At 58.2% G+C, this 24,643-nt stretch overlaps 11 protein-coding genes across 12 annotated transcripts; 3 read left to right on the top strand and 8 right to left on the bottom strand.

The window, feature by feature from the left end:
* Window positions 1-354: 354 nt before the first annotated feature.
* On the top strand, window positions 355-1,450 carry SDRG_16786 (hypothetical protein; the record flags this gene model as incomplete). Its single annotated transcript, XM_008623006.1, has 1 exon — window positions 355-1,450. A coding segment is annotated over one exon (990 nt), but the record flags the coding sequence as incomplete, so codon positions are not given.
* Window positions 1,451-2,172: 722 nt separating this feature from the next.
* SDRG_16785 (hypothetical protein) lies at window positions 2,173-2,774 on the bottom strand. The gene has a single exon (XM_008623005.1). The coding sequence runs from the start codon at window positions 2,758-2,760 to the stop codon at window positions 2,266-2,268; it is 495 nt and encodes a 164-aa protein (XP_008621227.1). The 5' UTR covers window positions 2,761-2,774; the 3' UTR covers window positions 2,173-2,265.
* A 616-nt stretch (window positions 2,775-3,390) lies between these two features.
* Window positions 3,391-4,011, top strand: SDRG_16784 (hypothetical protein; the record flags this gene model as incomplete). The annotated part of the gene is made up of 1 exon (XM_008623004.1): window positions 3,391-4,011. A coding segment is annotated over one exon (551 nt), but the record flags the coding sequence as incomplete, so codon positions are not given.
* SDRG_16783 lies at window positions 4,000-5,305 on the bottom strand. 2 transcript variants are annotated; one of them, XM_008623002.1, is made up of 4 exons: window positions 4,958-5,305; window positions 4,593-4,913; window positions 4,364-4,542; window positions 4,000-4,307 (listed from the first exon to the last, which is right to left on the bottom strand). In XM_008623002.1, the coding sequence occupies exons 1-4, from the start codon at window positions 5,297-5,299 to the stop codon at window positions 4,055-4,057; spliced, it is 1,095 nt and encodes a 364-aa protein (XP_008621224.1). In that variant the 5' UTR covers window positions 5,300-5,305; the 3' UTR covers window positions 4,000-4,054. The 2 variants fall into 2 exon arrangements, with proteins under 2 accessions (XP_008621224.1, XP_008621225.1); XM_008623003.1 differs by having other exon boundaries at window positions 4,000-4,542.
* A 306-nt stretch (window positions 5,306-5,611) lies between these two features.
* SDRG_16782 (hypothetical protein) lies at window positions 5,612-7,013 on the bottom strand. The gene has a single exon (XM_008623001.1). It carries the CDS (start codon window positions 6,983-6,985, stop codon window positions 5,744-5,746), a length of 1,242 nt encoding a protein of 413 aa, XP_008621223.1. The 5' UTR covers window positions 6,986-7,013; the 3' UTR covers window positions 5,612-5,743.
* Window positions 7,014-7,344: 331 nt separating this feature from the next.
* On the bottom strand, window positions 7,345-8,666 carry SDRG_16781 (hypothetical protein). Its single transcript, XM_008623000.1, has one exon. The coding sequence runs from the start codon at window positions 8,659-8,661 to the stop codon at window positions 7,420-7,422; it is 1,242 nt and encodes a 413-aa protein (XP_008621222.1). The 5' UTR covers window positions 8,662-8,666; the 3' UTR covers window positions 7,345-7,419.
* Window positions 8,667-9,063: 397 nt separating this feature from the next.
* On the bottom strand, window positions 9,064-10,351 carry SDRG_16780 (hypothetical protein). The gene has a single exon (XM_008622999.1). The coding sequence runs from the start codon at window positions 10,341-10,343 to the stop codon at window positions 9,123-9,125; it is 1,221 nt and encodes a 406-aa protein (XP_008621221.1). The 5' UTR covers window positions 10,344-10,351; the 3' UTR covers window positions 9,064-9,122.
* Window positions 10,352-10,827: 476 nt separating this feature from the next.
* On the bottom strand, window positions 10,828-12,876 carry SDRG_16779 (hypothetical protein). Its single transcript, XM_008622998.1, has 5 exons — window positions 12,837-12,876; window positions 12,169-12,791; window positions 11,717-12,091; window positions 11,097-11,669; window positions 10,828-11,040 (listed from the first exon to the last, which is right to left on the bottom strand). The coding sequence occupies exons 1-5, from the start codon at window positions 12,862-12,864 to the stop codon at window positions 10,960-10,962; spliced, it is 1,680 nt and encodes a 559-aa protein (XP_008621220.1). The 5' UTR covers window positions 12,865-12,876; the 3' UTR covers window positions 10,828-10,959.
* A 425-nt stretch (window positions 12,877-13,301) lies between these two features.
* Window positions 13,302-15,835, bottom strand: SDRG_16778 (TKL protein kinase; the record flags this gene model as incomplete). The annotated part of the gene is made up of 10 exons (XM_008622997.1): window positions 15,473-15,835; window positions 15,355-15,420; window positions 15,242-15,310; window positions 15,126-15,188; window positions 15,018-15,077; window positions 14,914-14,973; window positions 14,760-14,864; window positions 14,530-14,702; window positions 13,667-14,479; window positions 13,302-13,621 (listed from the first exon to the last, which is right to left on the bottom strand). The coding sequence occupies exons 1-10, from the start codon at window positions 15,673-15,675 to the stop codon at window positions 13,302-13,304; spliced, it is 1,932 nt and encodes a 643-aa protein (XP_008621219.1). The 5' UTR covers window positions 15,676-15,835.
* Window positions 15,836-17,404: 1,569 nt separating this feature from the next.
* On the bottom strand, window positions 17,405-21,436 carry SDRG_16777 (hypothetical protein). The gene is made up of 3 exons (XM_008622996.1): window positions 19,810-21,436; window positions 17,826-19,730; window positions 17,405-17,778 (listed from the first exon to the last, which is right to left on the bottom strand). The coding sequence occupies exons 1-3, from the start codon at window positions 21,424-21,426 to the stop codon at window positions 17,455-17,457; spliced, it is 3,846 nt and encodes a 1,281-aa protein (XP_008621218.1). The 5' UTR covers window positions 21,427-21,436; the 3' UTR covers window positions 17,405-17,454.
* Window positions 21,437-22,286: 850 nt separating this feature from the next.
* On the top strand, window positions 22,287-24,643 carry SDRG_16776 (hypothetical protein). Its single transcript, XM_008622995.1, has 9 exons — window positions 22,287-22,652; window positions 22,702-22,970; window positions 23,013-23,422; window positions 23,470-23,587; window positions 23,636-23,764; window positions 23,822-24,078; window positions 24,134-24,306; window positions 24,353-24,475; window positions 24,521-24,643. The coding sequence occupies exons 1-9, from the start codon at window positions 22,322-22,324 to the stop codon at window positions 24,619-24,621; spliced, it is 1,911 nt and encodes a 636-aa protein (XP_008621217.1). The 5' UTR covers window positions 22,287-22,321; the 3' UTR covers window positions 24,622-24,643.

Here is a 24,643-nt window from a genome sequence, read left to right as displayed (position 1 = left end):
CGGCGCCGGTGCTGGGCCCGATTCCCGTCTACGTTGCGCGCGACGAGCTCTAAGCGGTAGTAACTGAATCGCAGACGAATTTTGAAATTTTGTGTTTTGGTCGATTGCATGATTGGCGTGGTGTTGCGCCATGGTTGGTCCCAGCCGCCACGATTGCTCATTTTGAAGATCATCAACTTTTGCCAATACGGTATTGGTTCTGAAGAGTCATCGGTGAAGGACGATACAAGCTATGTGGGATAAGCTTAGATGTGTTCCGACGCAGCGACTACTGATACTGCAGTTCGCTTTCTCGTTGCGACGTCAAACACCGCTACCACGTCAGGCTATCCGGATGACTACGGATACGACAATCCGTCACGGTCACTTCCGACGAGCACGCCGGCAGGCAGCATGGCAGCCACACTGGGTGGCAGCCGAGAGCTCATGGCCACCATCGCTCACTACGTTCCCAGCGCTATAGCCTTGCGAACGCTTTTGGAAGTGCTGCCGCCCGCCTTTCTTGGCGATGCGTGGGCCAGCGTCCTTCGTCTTCTCCGGCATCCAAAGCTCGACCCAAGTGCGCTCTGGCCGATTGCGCAGTACAGAGCCATTGCAGCCATCATTGATCCCAGAGGTACGGTCAACGTGTGGACGCTTCCGGAGCTTCAACCTCTTTGGGCCATGGGCGTCGATGTCGCGTTCAAGTCCCCACGCGACGACTACATCGACTGGCGACGCCACGTACCACCACATTTTTCCAACATGCAAGTCTTCGGTGTCCAAACTTCGGCGATGATCAACGTTGCGCGAGGTGTTTGGACGAGCTGCATGATTCATCTGTCGCCGTCCAGCACCTTGAAGATCGTCGAACATTATGCGTCTGAACTGGCGGCGACGCCCTCTCTGCGCCATGTCCTTATCAGCTTTGCCCAGATTGACACGTTGCTCGACTCGGACCCGAACGAGTGTGTCTTCTTCAACGATGCACCATTTCGTCCCAACCTCCCACCGCACGTTTGGGCAGCCCTCTCTCCGCTGCATATCATGGACATCACCATCGTCGGCCGCGGCCTCATGTGGGTGAATAGAGACCTCCGACTGGCCGTCCAATGGCTTATGTCTCGGCCCATGCGGCGTCTCACGCGGCATGCGATCACGCCGCTTCCGGTGGATCTAGTGACTGCGGCTACCGCTGGCTCGGCGTTGACGCACGCGGCGATCGATTTCGACAGTCTGGACGACGTCGTTGCGATCGTGGTATCTGCGTTGAACCGAATGCCGCGCCACGCCTACTTGGAGCTGCTCAATGTTCAGGACGGTCGACAGCTGAGCATAGTGACCCGCATCTTGACTTGCCAATAGTCGACACATTTGGGCCCGAAGTAATGAAGCGTTTGTTCGTCGTTTTGAGGGTTGTGCTATGCACAAGAAAGAGACAAATTGACTAAAAAATAGACTTGTGAGTTACCAGTAATCATGGCATACTGTACATTAGCTATGCAGTCGCTGTGCCACGTCACTATCGACCTCTCTGATAGAGCTAGTGCTCGAGTCTAACCCGCCCCAGTATGAGTATCATGCCGAAGCGTTCCCTGCTGCGCTCGAGCCATAAGTCTGGGCCGCCCGTCGCATACCGTAGAGGTCACAATCTTCGGCAGCAAACTCTTGGCGACTGCTGATGGTGTCCAGTCCGCTATCGAATGGCTTACGCTTCGGCCCCTGCGGCGCCTCTGCTTGGCCGAGGTCCAAGTTGACGCCCGTAACGTCACCGCACCGGGATGCGCGCCTGCACCACGCTCTCCACCATCGAGCTCAGCTACGACCTGTGCTTTTGCCGGAGTTCTTGTCGGCACCGCTGCCACGTCATGTGCGCCGCTTGCGACTGTTTGCGAGTGGCGAGGCGCACCACGCAGAGACGAGCTGGCACAAGATTACGTCGCTTCCGGTGGATCTCGTGAGAACGGCCATCGCCGGCTCGGCGTTGACGCATTTGTCGATCGATCTCGACAGTCTGGGCGACGGCCAAAGTGCCGCTATGTGTCGACTGCGCTGGAGTAAATGTTGTGTCTCGACCACTTGGAGCTTTTCAACGTCCAGCGCGGTCGACAGCTGGATGCGGTGCGTGAAGCAGGTGCGCGGATCGCAGCGCTCGAGTCGATGCGATTGCACGAGCCGATTGAAGAAGACTACTAGCGTACAAGAGTATAGTCGATGTACAAGAGAATAGTCTTCTATAACTGGATAGCCTCACGATCAACCAAGTTCTCTTTCAGTTCTTGGCGACTACACTCGCTTCGTCGACGACGCCGGCACTCGGATCATGTCCATGTGCATGATACCGTCCTCTTCGTAGAGCTCGGACGTCTGGACAAACCCAAGCGACTTGTAGAACGGCTCGAGGTACGCCTGCGCGTTGATGACGATGCTTTTGTCCGGCCACTCGACCTCGCACGCTGCGATCGCTTCCTTCATGACGGTCTTCCCGAGGCCGTGGCCGCGAAAGCCTGCAGTCGTGAGCACGCGGCTGATCATCGCGTAGTCTTGTGTGGGGCCTTTGGTGCCCGGGCCAACAAGCCGCGCGTAAGCTGCGACTTGGTGAGAGGGCGTCGCGCCGACCAAGTGGCGCATCGTGGGCGCCTTGTCGAGGTTGTCGACCTCGAGCCAGACGCACTTTTGCTCTGCAACAAACACGGAGCAGCGCGCGTGAAGGATATCGTAGAGCCGCTCGGCCGAGAGCTCGGAGAAGCGCTTGCAGGTCCACTGGACTTTCTGGGCCATTGCGCTCGTCGGAGGCGTTTCGGAAAATGCGGATCCCACTCCTGCGGCGGCGGACGACCAACATTCTGCTCGTGGGGTAATAATCTGCAAACCATGCGGCAAGCGGCATAGAGGGACACTCGCGACGACGACGACGACAGCCCTGCGCCATGGCACAATATTGTCATTCCAATGCAAGACAAGAAAGAGGTGGCTTCCCATTTTTGCACTTGAAATCGATGCGGCAATGTGCACGCCATGGATTTTTCTCGAAATACACTGCAAAGTGCTGGCTAAAAGAGGTCTCAACACGGGTGCACGAGGTCCTCTGTCACCTTGCAAGACGCGGTGGCCAACGACGACACCAAAACGCCGTCGACGTCCGGACACCGGTACATTTTGTATCATTCACGAACTGTTGTTGGACTCTTGCGCAGTAAAGTTCGGGTGATTACACCCCTTCACTCGGCTACAGTGATTACAATGGTGCACGACGACGTATCATCCATAAATCTCACTCTTGTTGTTGTTGAAGGGCGTCGTCGAGCTATAGAAATTAGACGAAGCGCGCTGTCGTGTGGTCGTGATCTGTGCGAGTCGTCCCGTGGTTTACACCCCACCTTTGCACGCTCTAGAACGAAGTCGGTTCGGCGATGATCCAGTGTTTCAGGGATAACATATTCACTTTTCATTTTGCGATGCTCGGCCCACGCCAAAAGACTCTGGTCGTCATCTCGGAAGACGACGAGACCGAGTTTGTCGGTGTCCCGGCCGACTGGAAGGTACTGCTGCTGTCATGCAACGACGTGCAAGCGCTGGCCATGGCCTCGTGCTGTCCGATCGTGGTGCTGGCCAAGGTGTTCTCGCTGCTGGGGCTCGTGCGCTTTGGCTCTACCCTTATCTTTGGTGTCTTCTGGGTGGTTTGCACACTTGGTGCGCTCGCCAATCTGGTCTGGCACGACACGTCTCCAGGCTCATTCCTCTTTGCGGCGTTGGTGATGCTTGTACCGACCATCGTGCTCTTCAACCTCCGCGTCTATCTGCGGGAGCTTTTGAGCTTACCACGCGCCGAGTGGCGAGACGCGGGCGCTGCTCTCTGCTGTGCACCGTGTCTTTTGGCGCAGGCCTCGACGCAAGTCGGCGTCCAAAGTACGTGCGACTGCAGCGACAACGCAACTCTGGTCGCGTACCCCGTTGTCTAGTCGATTTCATATTTTCGTTTGTTCTAACCTAACACTGTCAATGCAACTCCAACACGACTTGCCTTTGAAACACATGGAGAGATCTATTCATTCATTGCCGATACAGAAACTCATCACGGCGCACTGGAGAAATCGCGGCGCCGGGGGCTCGAGAGGACAGCAAAGTCGCTCTCGAGCATCGCTTGCCAGTCCTTGTTGACCCAGCGCTCGTACTGTTGGAACTGCGGGTTGTCCGAGATGCTGTCGCTCAAAATCCAGTCGGCGTCATTCGTCCACGGGATGATCTGGTTGTGAACAACTTTGGGGCCATTGTACAGCATCTGCTTGATGCGAGTGTGGCCGGCGCCTAAACGCTCGAGGCAGTACCTAGATGCGCAATTAATGAATCCCTTATTTCTATCGCACAATATGACAATACGTACCAAAACATGCGGGGGCGCCACCGGACATTCTCGGGCTGGAGTGCGTCTTGGCTGAAATTCCCAAACAGAAACACGATCCGGTCTTGGGTCACAAACTCGCGGCAGACGTAGTAGTTGCTTTCTTCAGCTGTGAGCGCTGTACGTCGATACACCATCTTGGCATCGATGCTCTTGATGAGCTACGAAAAGCACATTTGACCTCGTCTAGCATCACGAGATTGCACTGTACATCGCCGTCAAGGAACTCGGACATGGCGGCTTGCGTGTCGCCGCGGAGTTCGTCCCAGATCTTATCGTGGAGTGCTGCGTACGTTGCCTCGAGCGGCAAGTCGCAGTCGATCTGAATACGCCCAAGGATGTCCGAGACGCCGTTTTCGTGGTCGACGACAGAGATATCACGGACGGTGCCCGCGCTCGGAAAGGCGCAAAGCTGCTGCATGCGGTCCGTGTTGTGGTACATGTGCTGCGTGAACCAGTCGAGGCCGAGCTTGCGGGACGCTGCGTCGGCGAGCAGCACGATCGGCGTCGATGTGAATGGCCGATCCACGTCCTACAAGAAAGATGCGTCAGGTATCGTACACACGCAAGCAGTACCGGCACGTTGTTGCGGCGGGACATGGACCCGACCCACGCCGACATGACGCGGCCAAGGCGGTACATGGCCTCGCACCGGTCGCGCAGCACTTGGAGCGAGAGGCGCGCCTCGACGCTGGCCTGCGCGAGGCTGCCGGCCACGTCCTTCCATGGCAGCAAGCTCGTGGGCACGACCTGCTTGTGCCCAAGCTCCGTGAGCACCGACCGCATCTCGGTCACTTGCGCTAGAAGCCGCTCGCGTTCGCTGAGGTACCGATCCCGACGCTTCTTCTGCTTGACGCGGTTGCGGAGGCGCAGCACGAGCCGTCGGCGCTCCTTCTTCGCCTCGTCCATCGACTCCATCCCGCCTGTCTGTTTTTATATCGACAAACACTATGCAAAAGACCATCACTCGCATGTCCGTTGACCTTTTGCGGAACTGAGATCTGAACCACGAGACTCAGAGATTGTGGCGCGCACGGACAGATTGTCCGTTGAAGCTACGACAGATATATTACATGCTTCGTGTAGGCATATACGATAGCACGTAGCACGTGCGGCTCCATCGAGTAGAGCCGAACGTGACAATAGGTGTCCCACAACTCGAGCCAGCTGTGGTGTTGTCGCAAGTGTGCAATGTACGCGAGCTTGCTCGCATTGTCCCGCTAGTCCTAGCTATATACGCTCTATAAAGTTCTACTTATATATGCTCTATAAAGTCCTAGCATGCCACCTTTCTGCAACGCGCAAGAAAACGTGTTCTGGAGGGATTCAAAGCCGCCGCGATCTAGTTTACGAGGAGAGACATTAGTAGTCGGACGTGCCAAAGATGCCGGCGGCATCAACATCGGGCTCTGGGCTCTCGATCCTGGCTACTTCCAGCTCGTGCAGTTGCACCGACTCGAGCCCTGCGAGTCGATCCGCGCCGGCTTCAAGCACCGCTGTCAGCTTGGGCCCACGCCGAACGTTGGAGAGCTCCAAGTGTTGGAGGCTTGGTATCCGCTCGAGCGCCGTCGACACGATCGCAGCGATGTTCTGGTTGTCAAGATCTTGGACGTCCAGCCGCAAGTGTGTCAAGGCCGAGCCGGCAATGGCCGTCACCACAAGACCCACCGGAAGCGACGTGATGTTGAGGCTGACCGAGTCGAGGTAATACCGTCCTTCGCTCACAAACAAGCCCAAGCGGCGCACGTGACGTGGCAGCGGCGCCGACAAGAACGTCGGCAGAAGCGTTCGGTCGTAGCTGAGGTCGACCGTCGAGAGCGTGGTACACTCGCGCATCGCCGTCACGAGGGTAGCAACGTCATTTGCTTCGACTTTGACGTCGTCAAAGCAGAGGCGGTGCACGCGGCGCTGGATTGGCCGAGACGTGAGCCATTGGATGGCCGATGCAATGCCGTCGGTCGTCGCTACGAGGTGGCCGCCGAGGAGCGTGAGGTCGAGAATGCGCGACGCAGCGAGCGCCGCCCAGAGGTACTGCTCGAGCGACGCAGGAAATGGTGCAGTATGGTAAATGTACTCGGGCGGGATGTAATACGGATGGGCCTCCGCCAGCTGCGAGAGGTTGAGCGTGAGTTCGCGCAGGGACGGCATTGCCGCCATCGTCGTTGCAATGCGAGCAAAGTCGTCTTGGGTGCGTACGAGCGAGAGGCGGATCGTGCAGCCCGTCCAGACGCCTTTTGCTACATTGGCACGGGCCGAGTCTTGGCCATAGCCAAAGACATCATCGACATCGATGAGATTGGGCACGAGTTGTCGCAAGCGGTCGAATCGCTGGTTGTTCAAGTACCCCATCTCCACGTCGAGGCCGACGTCCCAGAGCGGCCGAAGCTTCCTGTTCATGAGCACGTTGGTTTTGTAGTTGGAGACAAAGGCGCCCTCGAGGGCCCCGTAGTGCACCGCTGGCCAGATGCGATTCGGGTCCAGCCGGCGATGCTGGAGAAGTCGGAGGACGCCGGCCCACGTCTCGCCAAGAAAGGCCGGTGGCAGCGCTTCCAAGAAATTGCGCAACGCTGTAGCGCTGGGTACGTAGCCAGCGATGGCGGCCATGAGGTCCCTGCTGTCCCTGACCGTCGTGGCCATCTTGAAAAGTGTTGCGGGTTGTCGTATCCGGATGAAGCCGGATAACGTGCCGTAGTGCAAAAGGTCGCGGTGTCGCCCATTGAATACGATGCAAGCCTGCGCTGCAAGCAAGCAATCCGCAAAGCAAGATGCCAACATCGAGACTGTTTGCGCAGCAAGCACTCGGAGGCTCTTGCCTTTTACGTGCCATTTACTCGGTATGTGCGTTTTGCGTGCGTTTTACGAGCGTTTGCGAGCGTTTTACGAGCGTTTTACGTACCTTTTGCGTGCGTTTTACGTACCTTTTGCGTGCGTTTTACGTACCTTTTGCGTGCCTTTGCTGTTGTCCCAGGAAAGCATATTTAAATTATTGGTAGCGTACAGTACAATACAATTGTACTACACTTATAGTCATAATCGGGCTAGTAGTCGGACGCGCCAAACATGTCGAATGAATCGACTGGTTGCTCTTGCAACCGCAACGACTCGAGCGCTTGGATGCGTGTCGCGTTTGTTGCAAGGACCGCGCCAAGGTGGGGACCCGACGGCACGTTGAGCAGCTCCAAGTGGGTGAGGCGCGGCATTTTCTGAAGCGCAGTCGACACGATCGCAGCAACACTGTCGTTGCCGAGACGGTGGACATCCAGCGACAAGTGCGTCAACGCCGAGCCGTCGATGGCCGTGGCGACAAAGTGAGCGAGACGACCAGATGGGACGGGAAGCGCCGTGATCTTGAACCAACCTGACTTTGGATGGTACGGCTCGTCGCTCACAAACAAGCGCAAGCGACGCACATGACGTGGCAGCGGCGCCGACAAGAACGCCGACACTAGCGTAAGATCGTAGCTGAGCTCGATGGTCGACAACGTGGTGCAGTTGCGCATCGCAGTCACGAGAGCATCGACGTCGTGGGCCGCGACTCTGACGTCCGACAAGCAGAGGCGTCGCAGGGGCCGAGACGCAAGCCATTGGATGGCCGAACTGACGCCTTTGGTCGTCGCCAAGAGGTCCCCGCCGAGGATCGTGACATCAACGAGATGCGATGGAGAGAGGGCTGTCCAGACGTATGGCTCGAGCGCGGCAGGAAATGGTGCGGCGAAGTACTCAAATTCGGGTGGGTCACTCTCAAGCACGCAAGAAACCTGGGAAAGGTTGAGCGTAACATGGCGCAAGGATGGCATCGTCGCCACGGCACGTGCCATGGCCGCGACGCCGTCTTGGGTGCTCGACGAAGAAAGCCGCAGCATGCAGCCCGTCCAGACGCCTTTCGCAACGTTGACAGTCGCGCACTCTTGGAAGCCAAAGGCGTCAACGTCGACAAGTAGCGGTTGTGCATCTCGGAGGCGAGCGATATCGTCGTCGTACATGTACTGGAACGCCACGTCGACGCCCATGGCCCAGAGCGGCTGGAGCTCCGGAAGCGCCCACACATCGATCTTGCCTCTGGGATTAAAGACGGCCTCGATGGCCTTGAATTGCACTGTCGGCCAGAGCGCATTTGGGTCGAGCTTCGGGTGCTGGAGAAGACGGAGGACGCTGACCCACGTGCCGCCGAGTAAGGCTGGTGGCAACACTTCCAGCAGCGTACGCAAGGCTGTGGCACTCGGGACATAGCTCGCAATGGCAGCCATGAGGTCGTGGCTGCCGCCGACTGTCGCTGCCATCTCAAAAAATAAAAGTGCAAACTGGCGCGGGTTGTGGAATTCGGATGCGTCCGGATACGACCATGTGGCGCCAACGATGACAATCGTGCAGCAGCGTGGTAGCAGAGTGCGCGTTTGAAGCTCGAGGCCGCATCTCAGTGCCAACAGTGTGTTGGGCGGATGTTTGCCAGCGACTTCTGGGTTCTGGCCCCAAGAGCCCGCTTCTTCGACATCCTACACATGTAGTCATTGCTGCTGCATGATGCTGACAGGTATCACCTTTTGTTGGTTTGGCTTTAGGAAGAGGCCAGGGGAACGCCATCGAGCCTGAACCATTTTTAACGACGTTTGTTCCGACGTCAGAATAGCGAAGAGAATGCTGATAATCCTATTGCGCTGCACGTGTTTCGTGGATTCTGGAAGAGCACAAACGCAGATGAAATGTGATTTCTTTATTTTGCTACTCGATACATCATGAAACGCTAATAGTCGGAACCGCCGCCAAACATGTCAGCAGTTAGCACTTGATATTCGTGCATTCGCATCGACTCAAGCGTTGCGATCCGCGCTGCGCCTGCTTCAAGCGCTGCGTTTAGTAGAGGAGCACGACGGACGTTGAGCAGCTCCAAGTGGTCGAGAGATGGCATTCGCTCCAGCGCAGTCGATACGATCGTAGCGGCGCTTTGGTCGTCACCCAGACTGTCGAGATCGATCGACAAGTGCGTCAACGCCGAGCCGGCGATGGCTGTGGTCACGAGAGCCACCGGAAGCGACGTGATCTTGTGCCAGCCCGTCTCTGCATGGTACGGGTCCTCGCTTGCAAACAATCGCAAGCGGCGCAAGTGACGAGGCAGCGGCGCCGACAAGAACGCTGGCAGAAGCACAAGGTCGTAGCTGAGCTCAATGGTCGAGAGCGTGGTGCAGTCGCGCATCGCGGTGACGAGAGCGGTGACATCGTGGGCGTCAACTTTGGCCTCGGCCAAGCAGAGACGTCGCGCAGGTCGCGACGTGAGCCATTCGATAGCGGACTGGACACCATCGGCAGTCGCCAAGAGGTTGCTGCCGACGATTGCGACCTCGACGATATGCGACGGAGAGAGGGCCGACCAGACGTATGGCTCGAGCGCAGCAGGAAACACTTTGGTATAGTACTCGTACTGGGCCGGCCAAGACTCGAGCTCATGCTCTATCTGGGAGAGGTTGATGGTGACGTGGCACAGCGATGACGTTGCCGCCACTTCGGATGCGTAGCGCACCACGTCGTCCACGGTGCTGGACGGCGACAGTTCAACCGTGCTGCTCGTCCGGACGCCTTTCTCAACAGTTCTTGCCGGCCTTGTGGAGCCTTGCACGGCGGGAAGCTGTGGCGGCACGCGACGCCAACAGCTGACGCCGCAGCCGCGTGGGTAGTCGGCCTCCACGTCGACGCCCATGGCCCAAAGCGGCTCATGCTGCGGTAGCATCCTCACATTGAACCCTCCTCTGACGTCAAAGACGACCTCGAAGGGGTTGTACCGCGCGATCGGCCAGAGTGCGTTCGGGTCGAGCGTTGGGTGTTGGAGAAGCTGGAGGACTTTGGTCCACGCGTTACCGAGCAAGTTGGGTGGTAGCACTTCCAAAAGCGTGCGCAAGGCCTCGCGGCTTGGGACATAGTCCGCGATGGTGGCCATGAGCTCTCGGCTGCCACCCAGTGTGGCTGCCATGCTGCTCTTTGAAAAGTGCGCGCTTGCGAAGTGTATTGTCGTACAACAGTCCATGGAACGGTCCGGATCCGGATGGCGTGACGTGGCAGCGCGGCGTAAGACATCCATGCCTCGCAAGCCCTGCTGCAGATGGCTCGTACCGAGGTATTCACCTGGATCTTGGGTTTGAGCGCGCAAATCGGAGGCTGAATCCTAAGCCGCGACATGAGCTCGTGGCTGCCACCCAGTGTGGATGTCATGCTCGTTGTTCAGAAGTGCGTGAATTGCGAAGGTTTGTCGTATCCGTAGTTATCCGGATGGCGTGACGTGGCAGCGGCGTTTGTTGGGAGCAGCCTTTTTGGAGCAGAACAGCAAGCTCATACGTCGGTACGCGTGTATGTATAGTCTTCATCGATAAACAATATCTCTCAAATGACAAATCTCTGGCGGACTAGTATCATACTAGTAAAGCCACACCAGCACCGAATAGTAATCAACACAACCGCAACCCTTAACTAGAGTCCATAAATTCAGTAAATTAAAATTGAATGGATGTACTCTAGCTCCAAACCACTATATTATGCGCTCGACCAAAACACCGAATTTCAAAATTCGTCTGCGATTCTTTTGCTACCGCTTAGAGCTCGTCGCGCGCAACGTAGACGGGAATCGGGCCCAGCACCGGCGCCGCCTTTTGCACCTTGGTCGACTGCCGCACCTAATTATCATCACCATACAGCATGAGATCCACCGTAGCAACAACTAACGTTGTACCAGCGTGTAGTCGAGGGTCGGAAACTTGTGCGCGTTGGCCGCATACGACTGCGGCGCCCACGTCACGTCGAGGTCGTCGGCGCTCACTTCCCAGCCGAGGGCCGCGCCCGCGCGCTGCTTGGCGTATGGGTAAAAGTAAAAGCCGCACACGTCCGGGTTGTTGACATACGCCTCCGCTTCGATGGGCGCAAATGCGTGCGCGAGGTCGGTCGGGAGCATCGCCGGCAAACACACGTCGCTCGAGTTGCCGTCGCGGACATACTCGAAGAAGCAGAACGTCTGGAAGCCGTCGCCGACCGCCGTGCTGTTGCGCACAAAATACGTCGCGTTCGCCTTGCAGAGCGCATCGTTGGTGCAGCTCAAATGCAGCGGCGAGAAGGACGACGCCGCGTCACGGCGCGTGTCCTCGCTCAAGCACTCGTCAAAAGCGACAAGCGACGCATTGATTGGCGCGCGAATGACACCCGCATCGGCGTCGGCGTGGATGACACCGACGCGACCTTGGCACTGGTACCAGTTGGCCGGGTTGGCGCTGTTGGGGCAGTTGAAGCGCTCTTCAAACTCGGAGATTTCCTAGAAAAACGAGGTGAGGGCTAGGGTAGGTTTAGGGTACGAGGTACCTGCAAAAAATAGCGGATGCTGTGGCTGCCGTGCGCGCTTGGAGGTCCTAAAGGCCGTGCGACGCCGTCCCACCACGAGTTCTTGAGGATGTAGCCGCCCGTGTAGCCGTCCTTGGTCGTGTACTCGTCGTTGTAGCCAACGAGAAGCATCGCGTGGCCACCCTCGGCCTCCATGCCGTAGTGGGACGTGAACTCGCCGTCCATGTTGGTGTCCGACTTGCCTTCGATGGTAAGGCAGCACACCGTCGGGTACCCTGGGGGGCACAGCACGCACTCGTTGGATCGCACGTCACAGCGTGAGTCGGAGGTTCGGTGCCCAATGCAAGGCAGATAGTGCGTGATGGCTGCGAGCGAGCTCGGTGCTAAAGCCGAGTGCTCTACACACAGCGCTCGTTTGTTCTCCTGTAGCAATGCAGTACAGTATGTAGAATGTTGTACCGTTGGTTGCGGACCAAAGCCATCTTCATGTCGGTGTGGCCAAAGTACTCGGTCATGCGGTGCAGTGCGAATGCCAGCGGGTTGCGCACCGTGATCGTCGCGTTGTGCAGGCTTGGACACGTCGTGTTGCTGCCAGGCGCCGGCATATACGGGCAAAGCGCGTCTGGAAACACCGAGGGGTTGGTGCGGAGCAGCGACAGCTCCTCGATGTAGCCGCCTTCGGTCGTGTTGTCGACGGCCGTCTTGTAGCATTGGGGCTTGTCTTTGCGGGACGTGCAGAGACGAAGGACGCTCGCGCCGTACGCTTGCTCGGACAGCGAGAGGTATTCGTGCGGCGTGAGCCATCCGTTCGCGATACCTTGCTGTCGGTACGAATGCTCGAGAATCGCAATCGTTGCAAATGCCCAGCACGTACTCCGTGTGTCTTGGGTCTTGCGCGGCGTGACGTGCGCCACAGCAAACTTGAGAGGCAGGCGGCTAGGAGCTAGAAAGGCTTGCGCTGGCGTCGTTGTTGTGATTGACGCCAGGACAGCGGCGTTGGCGCGCAGTGCTGCGTGCGATAGCGCCGTGTAGCCGAGGACGGCGACAAGCACGGCCATGGCGGCGAGGGCAAGAAGCCTCGATCGATGTGGCGGGTCTACGAGAGCCGATGCAATGGGCCTACTTGCCCGTCGCGACGTACCTCGACGTCCAGCGCTGTACGATAGCATGTTGTGTGGCCGCAAAGGCAATCTCGCAGAAAGGCCAAGTGATGGCACCAAATGGTTGAAGCTGGACCGCAAGCGTGAGGGCTATCTACTGACACTTACATTGCGGGGATTTTCATCTCGATGGAGCACCCCATTGCACGTTGGTTGGAACTGATGAGGTCACGGGATCGCCCCGTGGTCCGTCAACTCTTGCCGATACTGGCGTCGTGGGTCCTTGACACTGGGCCCACCTGATGCACCCGTAACCAATACCCCTGGCCCCGGTTACCTCTGGGCTACGTGGTGGACGTGTCTGGGCAAGTACTGCGGTCGCCAGTGCGAACGACGGTCGGTCACCTCGTTTCAGCATCGACCTCGCGACGCGGTGGACAAAGGCGAACCAAGTTGCAAGTACGCAGAACGCGTGGACCCTTCGGTCGGGTCCACAAGGTAGAATTTTAAGTTAGGCTGTCGCGACTGTCCCCGCGCACGTCGTCATCGTCGATTTCGATGTCGTTGTCGCGTCGCTCGGCCGCCAAGAGCGCTTGCAGATCGCGCAAAAGATCGGCGGCCGTCGGTCGGTTCTGCGGTGTCAAGTCAATGCAGCGGGTTGCGAGAGCTTCGAGCCACGCTGGGCACGTGCTCGTGAACGTTGGCGTGAGCTCCCCCATGGACACCCGGCGCGCGATCGCGACTTCGGCGAGGAGTTTGCCCGTGTCCGGGTCCAACTCCCGATCGTACGGTGCGCGGTGCGAATCGCACTCGGTGAGCACCATGCCTAGTCAAAGCGTCATTTCCGACAAGGACTCGAATTCAACTATACCAAAAGAAAAAATGTCGACGGCCGTCGAGTAGTCGGCGGCGTGAAGCACTTCGGGCGCCATCCAGCGGTGTCCGCCGGCGCCCAAGGTCATGGTCGCGCTCGTCTCGCGCGAAATGCTAAAGCCGCCGAGTTTGGTGCCCTTTTTCTCATCCAGAAGGACGTTCTTGCATTTGAGATCGCGGTGGACGACGGGTATCGCATGGAGGTAAGCGAGGGCCTGGGCAATCTGCACCAAGCATTGGAGCTTGAAGCTCCAGGGCAAGCTGGTTTGGCAGTGGCGCGCCAAGTGGCCTTGGAGGTTGCCGCCATCCATGTACTCCATCGCCATCATGAGGTCCATGGGTCGGTTCCAGCACGCGCCAAGGAGTGTCACCACAAAGGGAGACGAGAGGCGAGAGAGCAGCAAGATCTCGGCAATCATCCGCCGCATGTTGGTGGCCGAGAGGAACGACGGCATCGGTTTCTTGATCGCGATCGTGTCTTTTTGATAGTGGGCTTGCCACACCTCGCCGTACGAGCCTTGGCTCATGGGCGCGAGGAGGAGGACGTCGCTGGCCTCGAGACGCAGGTGCTTGATGGTGTCGAGCTCGGGTACTATGAGCGAGCACGAGTCGAGCGTCTCGCGCGGCTCGTACATGGAGGTGGGCGTCAGGTCGCAATCGTCGTAGACTTCAAAGACGACCGTCGACGAGTTCCGGTGCTGGCGGCGGCGACGCCACACAAAGAGCAAGGTTGCCGCCATGACAAGCACAAAGCACCCCGCGACGATCTCGACGATCGTGGTCGTCGATGGCCCGTCCGTTGTTGCGTCAGCTACCGCATGCGAGTGTGAGACGACATGACAATATATGAGAGGGAGATACGGTCAGGCAGGACACAGATCGACCACTTGTGCAAGATGGCAGGTCGGCCGTGTACAGCGTTGCACGCCGTTGCGTTGAAAGCAATGCTCTCAAACGACAAGGTGGCGGCTTGCAGCGCGGTGTAGGCGGCTTCGTTGACGACAAACGTTGTGATGGCGCACTGCGGACAGTCGCTACAGCCCACTCCGTGTTGAATTTGGTGTCCGCAGTGGAGTAGAATTGGGACGTACATGAGGCGCAACCGTGTTGAAATCGTGACGTTGAAAATGGTGTGGATAGGGTTGCCAGGAGTGTCGTGGAAGAGAATATTTGCCGCGGGAAGCTCGCCGAGGTACCTAGAGGACCAGCGAAATCGACATGATGCAGTCAATTGACGGGACCCACAAGTTTGCAACGTCAAAGTCCACGTTGCTCAGCGTTGAGAGACGGTTGCTCTCGAGATGTCTAGACTGCGTGAGAGCGAGATGGCAAAGGTCGTCGCGACTTACAAGGAGCCGATCTGCGGTGGCAGCTGCTCAAGCGCCGTGAGAAGGCACCCGTCGAGATATCTACGGCGGAAAACGGTGACGATGCATCGTAGTGAACTCAAAACGTACAGCGCATCAAGGGCGGCCGGAAGGCCCGCTGGTACAGCCGTCAGCGGATTGCGACTAAGGTGCCTACCACATCCTAGAGGATACAACGCGCTGTCGTTTTCAAAAGACTCGCGTACACTTGGCGGAGCGACGGCGGGTACGCCAACGCAGCGGGGACCGTTGTCCATCCGCACTCAAGGAAGCGTCTACACCAGTCTATCAGTGGTAAGGTTTCGACCAAGGGTCCTACAAGTCCTGAAGCGCCGTTGGGAGCTTAATGTGGTCGGTGCGCAGGCCAGGGCACGTGTCGAATCGCCTACGTCACGACGATGTACGTCATTACGTTTCAAGCGCAAGAAGCAGCGTACAAGGGCACATCGGTCGGCCACTCGGTCATATCACCGACGCTCGAGATGTTGCGAAAAGCGGGGGTTGCTGTCGTCACGGCTATGGCGGCGCCGATCCGCGTGCAGGTGGCGTCGACAGAGCACGCGGCGCTTGGCGCGCTGCAGTAGGCGCGTGCGGTCGTGAGTGTCGACGGCGTGCTGGTATAGGGGCACACGACGACCATGGCGCGGCTGCTTGGTAATAGTCGTTGCGCGGAAGCCTCTTTGCGACGGCGACGCCATCTGCGCTGCCTTGTAACCACGGCATCTTCATGTTTCACGGGACTAGCCGGTTTCAAAATGATAAAAACATACGTGTGAGATGAAACCTCTGACAGTTACTGCTCAAACGCTCGTATATACACTTTCCTTCGCCAAGAAGAATGGGTCTCGTGCTGCCGCTTCCCAGTCAATGCTATCCGCCCGCAGGTCCCAAGCCACGACTACTTCTGCCCACAAGCAGGCAAGAGAGCTTCGATCCTAGCTGGTATTCCATCCGGGATGCGCATAACCAGCCGCACCGACGACACCAGCCGGAAAGCTTATGCGAGATCTCCGCCTCGAAGAAACAAATAGCCAAGCAAACGCCGACGCCAGCATGCGTTGGTCCATCGCTACGACAAGCGACGATTGGCTCGTTCTCGGTACCTGGACGTGCGCAAGACGCGCGTAGCTGCGACAAGGCAGGTCCTTCGACACTCAGCAACTTGTCCACGCACGCCACTGGGCACACAGCAACCATTGAAGGACGTCCACCCACGATGCCGCATCGTCGAGGGTGTTGAGGGGCGCGGTAGCTGTGGTAGCAGGGCGAGGTGAGCCAGATTTTATACCGCACGCTGCTACATGTTACACGATGCACAAGGTCCAGGAGAAGGGAGGAAGAAGAAACAGCCGAGACAACCACGTCCCACCTTTTCTTCGATTAACTGAAAGCTCCTATGAGCACGCTCCAAGCGCCATGCATTACCTTGAAATAGAGTGGATGTTTGTGATGTGCAAATCGATCCGAGAATGTTCTACCCACAGTTCTAGCAACAGAATCAACAGAAAGATGCAGAAGGTACCAGGGCGTTGGTCCATTTTCAGAGACAACCTTCGAATCTCGAAACCTCGGATGTGCTCGCGTTGGGATTGGTTGGGTTTTATCGCTGCGTTTAACGTTGTGGCTTTGTGATTGGACCAAATTACGACAAGGGCGCTTCTGCAAGGCGCCACGTCACCGGTTTTGCCGCAGCAGGAGCTCACTCTGGGTTTGGCCTCGTGCGCACCAGTGGGTCGTTTGTGTTTCTGGTCGCAGAATCCGGACGAGCGCACTGGAAAGCATGCCACAGCCACGAGTACACTTTGTCGCGCGTCTTCTCAAGGGCGTCTCGCCCTTGGCACCGGCGCCAACTTCGGTCGTCTCCCTCCGACACCGCGCGACGCCATCCGTGCCAACGACAACGCCAACCATCGTCTCCCGCGTGCACACCAAGGACGCTGCCTTCTTTGCCGACTTTAGTTGACACTAAAAGAATGCTTGCACTCTGCCTCTTTCAATCTCTTCGTCTGGACACTTTGAGTATGGTACATGGTCGTACAGTCCAAGACTAGCTAGGATGCACCCTGTACAGAGTGTAGTCGAGTACCGGTTGATTTCTCATGCACTACTAAGCCTTGGCACGCAACAGGCAACTAGCGTTCTGTACCCTAACCCTAATCTTACCCTAGCCCTAATCTTAGTCGTCCACAAGTGACCACACAGTAGTATCGTTTAGCGGGCTAGTCGATGTGCCGGGTTCCAACCCACGCAGACACAGTAGAGTCCGAGACCTCGACACCGGAGCAATGCCGCCACCGTCGCTACGCTATGCATGGGTCAACTCTGTCACGCCATCTCTGCCAGTGACCTCTCGCCGTCACGACCCATCCTGGGCATGCACTACCATGTATTTTGTGTTTTAGACTCCAAATGAGCGCACTTAGGACGGCTGCTGCATCTGGCGCGACACGAGTGCGGCGTAGAGACCGTTGGGAATCTTCATGAGTTCGTGGTGCGTGCCCTTCTCGGCAATCACGCCGTTGCTCGCGACTGCAATGATGTCGGCGTTCTGGATCGTCGTCAGCCGGTGGGCCACAATGATCGTCGTCCGTTTCTTGAGCTGCAGCAGCTTGTCGAGCGACGCTTGCACGATGCGCTCGCTCTCATTGTCGAGCGCCGACGTGGCTTCATCCAGCAGCAGCACCTCGGGGTCCCGCAGAATCGCACGGGCAATCGCGATGCGCTGCTTCTGACCGCCCGAGACCTACACCCACATAAGTCTTCGCTGCTCGCTACTTAGCGGTGAAGTACCTGCACACCGCGGTCGCCAACTTGGGTCTCGTAGCCATCGGGAAACTGCAAGATAAAGTCGTGGGCGTTGGCCATCGTTGCGGCTTGCACCACATCCTCGCGCGTCGCGCCGTCCTTGCCGGACGCAATGTTGTCGGCGATCGTGCCCGCAAACAAGACGGGTTCTTGGCCGACAAGCGAAATGTGCTGGCGCAGCCACTTGACGTTGAGGCTCTTAATGTCGACGCCGTCGAGGTACACGGCGCCGGCGCTCGGGTCGTAAAACCGCTCAATCAACCCAATCGCCGTGCTCTTGCCGCAGCCGCTCGCGCCCACGAGCGCGACTGTCGCTCCGCTTGGAATGACCAAGTTGTAGTTGGTATAAATCGGGGCGTTGGGGCGCGACGGGTAGCTGAAGTGGACGTTCCGGAGCTCAATCTCGCCGCGGACGGTCGGCAATGTCGCGCCAGTCTCGCTCGCACAGTCGATGGGTGGGACGCGGTCGACAGTCTCAAAGAGGCTTGCAGCCGCCGCCTTGGCCTTGGCCGCGTCCGTCATGTTCTGTGCCGCCATACCGACGCCAAACGAGCTCAGCATGATGGCCATCATGACCATAAACATGTCTTCAAACGTCGTGTCCGAGTTCTCGCGTGTGATCAAGACGCCGCCGAGCCAAAAGAGGAATGCAATCGCCATGAACATGACGCCTTGCGAGACACCAAAGCCAATGCCGCCGCCAAGACCCGCCTTCACGTCCGCGGCCGCCGACGTCGCGAGGTGCCCGAGGTACGTCGTGTGCACGTTCGACTCCATCGTAAACGACGCCACCGTGCGCACCGAGTTGATCGACTCGGCGAGGAGCGACCCGGCCTTCGTGTCGCCTTCGTTGAGCTTCTTGCCGTGGCCCGACATCATTTGCATTTGGACGTACGACGCAGCGCCCAGGATCGGAAAGATGCCGAGCATCGCAAGTGTCATCTCCCAGCTGTAGTAAAACCCAATGCCAAACGCCACGCCGAGCGTCGCGACGTTGACAAGCCCGCGGTTGAGCGTCTCGCTCGTCATGGCCATGATCATCGCCGTGTCGGTCGCAAGCCGCGTCGTGAGCGCCCCAGACGAGTTGGTCTCGAGGTCAAACCACCCGACGTCTTGGTGGAGCATGGCTTTGAACCCCATGTAGCGCAGTCGGTGAGTGAGGCGTTCAGCGACGACCGCAAAGCCGTAGTTTTGCACAACGACAGACACGCAAAACGCTACACCGAGCCCGACAAACCCAAGCGCCCAGTGCGACGCCCGCGTCCGCATCTCGTCGCCCGAGATCGAGTAGTCGAAGAAGAGCACCGTGACTTTGGTCAAGAGCACGCCCCAAACGGGAAAGATGGCGCCGTTGACCACCGCACCGAGCGACCCGAGAAGGATGTGCCCGCTCTCGCGTGCGCTGAGCTTCCAGACGCGCGACATGGGCACCTTGTACAGCGCGGGCGGTTCGTCTTTGGCGTCCGGCGACGATGCCACCGGTGTCACGATGAGCGCTTTGGTCGAGCTCATCTTGCGCGCGTTGGCAGCCGGTGTGTCGGCCGCCATCTCGACCACATCGTCGTCGGTCGATGCATCGGGCTTGGTGTGGGCGCGGGACTGCGCCTCGACGAGCTTGCGGTAGTGTCCGTCTGAGCGCGCAATGAGCTCGGTGTGGGACCCTTGCTCGACGACGACGCCCTTCTCCAGCACGACAATGCGGTCGGCGTCCCGGATCGTCGAGAGGCGGTGCGCAATGATGATCGTCGTCCGCTTCCGCGTCGCGAGGAGCAGATCGAGCGACTCTTGCACGACGCGCTCGCTCTCCGTGTCGAGCGCCGACGTGGCTTCGTCCAAGAGCAGAATCGCCGGGTTCTTGATGATCGCGCGCGCAATCGCAATACGTTGCTTCTACACAATATCAATCTATCAACCGAGACCCACAAAAATGCAAAAAATGCAAAAATGCAAAAAATGCAACAAAAAATACCTGGCCGCCCGAGAGCTGCGCGCCGCGGTCGCCGACCTCCGTGTCAAAGCCCTTTGGAAAGCCCATGATAAAGTCGTACGCGTTCGCTTGCTTGGCGGCGGCAATGACCTCGTCCATGCTCGCGCCGTCCTTGCCGTGGCGAATGTTGTCGGCGATCGAGACGGAAAACAGCGACGGCTCTTGCCCGACAAGCCCCACTTGCTGCCGAAGCCACTTGACGTTGAGCGTCTTGAGGTCGACGCCGTCAAGGAAGACGGTCCCGCGCGTTGGGTCGTAAAACCGTTCGAGAAGCGACACGATCGTGCTCTTGCCGCTCCCACTCGGCCCAACGAGCGCGACCTTTTCACCGGCCGCAATCTGCAGCGTGTAGCCCGAGCAGACGCGGACTTCGGGGCGCGCTGGGTAGTAAAACTCAATGTTCTCAAGGCGAATCTCGCCCTCGACATGGGGCAACGTCGCGCCACCTTCGTCAAGCGGGTCCACGAGCGAAGCGCGCTCAATCATCGCAAAGACGCCGTGGGCTGCCGTGCGGGCCGAGAAGACGGCTTGGATCGACGGGCCCGACTGCCCGAGGGCCATTGCTCCCATGATAATCGAAAAGAAGACTGTGAGCACGCGACCGCCGTCATAACAGTCGGACGTGCACTTGACGCTGCCGAGCTGGTCGTCGGCGACTTGGACAGCACCAAACCACATGCCAAAGCCGTACGTGAAGAAGATGGTGCCAAACATGACACCCGTACCGAGCCCGATCGCAATGCCCTTGCGAATGCCCGCCTTCTCGGTCGCGAGCAGCGATGCATCGTACTTGGCGACAAACTTGTCCATCGAGTTGAACATTTGGACGGTCCGAATGTTGCTCAAGCTCTCTTCGGCAATGCCGCCGGCCGACGCATACGCCGAGATGCCCATCTGGATCGCACTCGACAAGGTCTTGACCATGAGAAAGGCTGTGAGCGCAATGAACGGCGTAAACGCCAAGAGCGCGAGCGCAAGCTTCCAGCCCTTGACGAGACCAATGATGATGCCGCTGATGCCCATCGAGAAGAAGTTGATGCCGTCGCCGACCTTGCGCCCAATGCCGTCTTGGATGATGAGCGACGTGTCGGCCACCTTGGTGGCGAGCTCCATCGGCTTGTTGACGTCAAACCAGCCAATTTCTTGGCGCAAGATCGCGCGAATGTACTCGAACTTGAGCCGCTTGCCTTGGCGCGACGCCGCAATCGACCAGCAAGCGACTTGGCCAAAGCCGCAGGCGATGACGCCAATACCGAGGTACACAAACTTGAGCGCAATGCTGTTGATGCCGTCGCTCACGTCGCTGCTGACGTTCGTGTTGGTGGTCGAGCCCGGGTTGAACGCCGAGAGGATGTCGCCAAAGAAGATGATCTGGAGCGGCTGCGAGACGCCCGTGCCCATCGCGCAGAGCGTTCCGCCGACCATGAGAAGCACGTCGGTCCGCTCGGCATAGCTAAAGAGCTTGGTGAGCGGGACCATCTGGCCCTTCTCGTTGACCGGCGTCTCGGGCTCGATGGCCGGCGCCCCGGCCTTGGGCGTCGCTACGGCGATGTACTCGGTGGGCGCGGCCTCGGCCACGTCGGTGACGTCGGCTGGCATCGTGCTGGCAACTTTGCAACTGAACGGACGTCCAGGCCATTGGGCGAGGAGCCGTCAACGCCTCTGATTGGCTACCTCCGATCTTGTAGAGCTTCGATTACCGCCAAAACGCTGGCCATCAGCCAAACGCGACCGATCTCGCGAAAAAATCGGGCCTCAAGAAGACCACGATATGAATAGACCATGCAAGATATATAGAGAAAGGGCTAGGACATGGCTTGTCTCGACCGCTCGTCGAATTCTAATGATCACGCGCAGATCCTTGGCCGTGATCCGTCGAGGGGTTTCGGCTAACGCATGCAGCTGCTCGTGGTCGTCGCACGGTTGATGGACCTCGACGACAGCGCAGGCGGAGCCGACGACGTTGCTGCGAGTGGTCGGTGGACGCACTGACGTGGGATCACATGGGAAGAGCTTTGGGGCACATATAAGTACTTGGTTAAGCTCCCAGTGTAGTCAGCTTGGTAAGGTGACGAGATATGAATCTCGCCTCGACTTCAACCGAACGCAAATCGGTGCATCGAGCATGGGTCATGCATGATCCAGCGTTGCCACCAAAATTTACGTATCGCACACGCTCGAAGACGTTAGTAAGTCCAGGATGACTGTGGAGCAGGTCGTTGTCCTCACGAATTGCTGGCCAAGCTGGTGTTATCATAGCCCGATTCCAAGTTGCAAGATCCAGTGGAACGGTGGTGATCGGGCATCCAGCTGCTGTCTATCCGGACGAGGTTATCCGGGTAGCATTGTATCCGGAAGGTTTCGATCCGGATACAATAGGCGGCAGGTGCCGCAACATTACGGAAACGTATATTCGGCACATGCCGACAATAGCAGTGGAATCTAACACATGGTTATAACTTTGCACCTCATCTAGTGACTGCGGAGGAACAGCATGGCAGCCCGCGTCGCGTCGCTCGAGAACAGCGCGGTCAACATTGGCGTCTTCCGCGAGGACACGCGCCGACTGCTCTTCGAGATGCTGACCAAGTGCCACATCAAGGACCGGCAAACGAGCATCGCGCTCGTGCTGGACCCGGAGCTCAGCGGGCTTTTCCAGCACGTGCTGGTCGAAGGCGCGAGCATCCTCAAGGACTACGACGTGGTCCAGTTCCGCGAGCTTTCGGCTGAGATCGCTGAGAACCCTGGGTCGGGCTACGATGTCATGGTCTTCATCGTGCGCCCGACGGCGGCGGCGGCCAACGGCATTGCGGCCATCGTCAAGAGTACGACTTCTGCTCTCCATAGCTGCGTCGCCGCATGCATGCGTCGTAGGCTTGGACCCGAAGAAGGTGCGCTTCCACATGCTGTGCACGCCCAAGCGCACGCTGGCCTGCGACGAGCTGCTCAAGAAGGCCGGCGTGCACGGCTCGATCGTCTTTGGCGAGTTTCCCATGGACCTCGTCCCGTACGAAGAAGACGTCTTGACGCTCGAGCTGCCCGACGGCTTTCGCGACCTCTTTGTCGACAACGACAAGTCGTGTCTCCAGACGATTGCAACGTCGATCAACAAGTTCCAGATCCTCTTTGGCTTGATCCCGCAGGTATCAACGCGACTCAACCCTGGGCGCTTCCTTCGCTTGTAGATCAAGTACAAGGGCGCGATGGCCAAGGTCGCGGTCGAGATGGCCGCGCACATGCAGAAGAAGCAAAAGTCGGATGGGATTGCGCTCGGGTCGGCCGAAGCGGAGATCGACACGCTCATCGTGCTCGACCGCACGGTCGACCTTGTCACGCCGCTCTGCACGCCGTTCACGTACGAAGGTCTCCTGGACGAGATCATTGGCATCTCCCATGGCTCGATCCGCGTCGCGTCCGAGCTCGTCGAAGACCCGCCGGAGAAGCCCAAGGCGAACGCGCCGCCGCCGCCGCCGCGCCCGGCCATGGCCACCGTGCCTCTCAACTCGAGCGACGATTTATATGCAGAGATCCGCGATTTCCACACCGAGCGTCTCGGCATGCACCTCCAGCATTTGGCCAAGGACATTCGCGACCGGTGCGCGACCCATCTTCCTCTGCTTCTCTGCACACGAGTGTGATTAGCCACGAAGAGTTTCGCAAGAAAAATGCGTCGATCTCGGAGATTCGGGACTTTGTCAAGCGCATTCCGGGCCTCCAGCAGCAGTACAAGCTCCTCAACCAGCACACCAACCTCGCGCAGGTACTCTTCGATGTGGAAGGGGTAGGGTTATACACGGCGATATCCTAGTTGCTCAAGAAGACCACCGACTCGAAGAGCTTCAACGACATGTGGTTTACGGAGCGGTCGATGCTCGAAGGCCAAGTGCTCATTGACGAGCTGGAAGAGTTTATTGGCGTCCAAGAACCGCTCCTCAAGGTACACCTCGAAAACACATCAAAACGCAGTTGCATCATAGTTGATATGTTGATGCAGGTGCTTCGGCTGCTCTGCTTGCAGTCGCTGACGAGCGGCGGTATCAAAGCCAAGGCGTACGACCACCTTCGGCGTGAAATCATCCAGACTTATGGCTTTGAAATGCTGCCGGTGCTCACAAACCTCGAGAAGATTGGCCTCCTCCGCCGCCAAGACAGTCTCTTCCCAGTCGCGAGCTCCTCAGCGTTTCTCACCGTGCGCAAGTCGCTGCGTCTCATCAACGACAACGTCAACGTTATGAACCCAAAGGACATTGCGTATCTATTCCTTCGCCTCGATACATTGATAGATTGATGCATTCGTACGCTGTAGGTATGTGACCAAAGGCTATGCGCCATTGAGCGTGCGCCTCGTCGAGATTGCCGCGACCAACAAGATGGCGCACACGACCGGCTGGCGTACGATCGCCGACACGCTCAAGCAGCTTCCAGGCCCGAGTGACGAGATCAGCCAGCTCCCGCCCAAGTCGGGCGACGCCGACTCCGGTATCGACTTGGTTGTTGATACATTGATATGATGGCGGATACATAGATGCGCCGCCCAAGAAGGAAGGGCTTGGCGACGAAGACCGCAAGGTCATGGTGGTCTACTTCATCGGTGGCGTCACGTTCATGGAGATCGCCGCACTCCGCCATTTGTCCAAGCAGCCGGAATGTACGTGGTCGACATAATGGGTGGTCGGCGCTGAACCTGGCTTAGGTCCGTATGACATAATCATTGCCACGACCAAAATCATCAACGGCAGCACGCTCATCAAGGGCGTCGTCGACAAGGAGCTGCTGCCATCGCTCAAGTTGTGAGCTCGGTCGTAGTGAGCAGCCT

Source organism: Saprolegnia diclina (assembly GCF_000281045.1).
Source record: "Saprolegnia diclina VS20 unplaced genomic scaffold supercont1.152, whole genome shotgun sequence".
In the NCBI taxonomy this organism is placed as follows: domain Eukaryota; phylum Oomycota; class Saprolegniomycetes; order Saprolegniales; family Saprolegniaceae; genus Saprolegnia; species Saprolegnia diclina.
The sequence above is the reverse complement of the archived record's forward strand: the minus strand, read 5'-3'. Positions and strand labels throughout refer to the sequence as shown.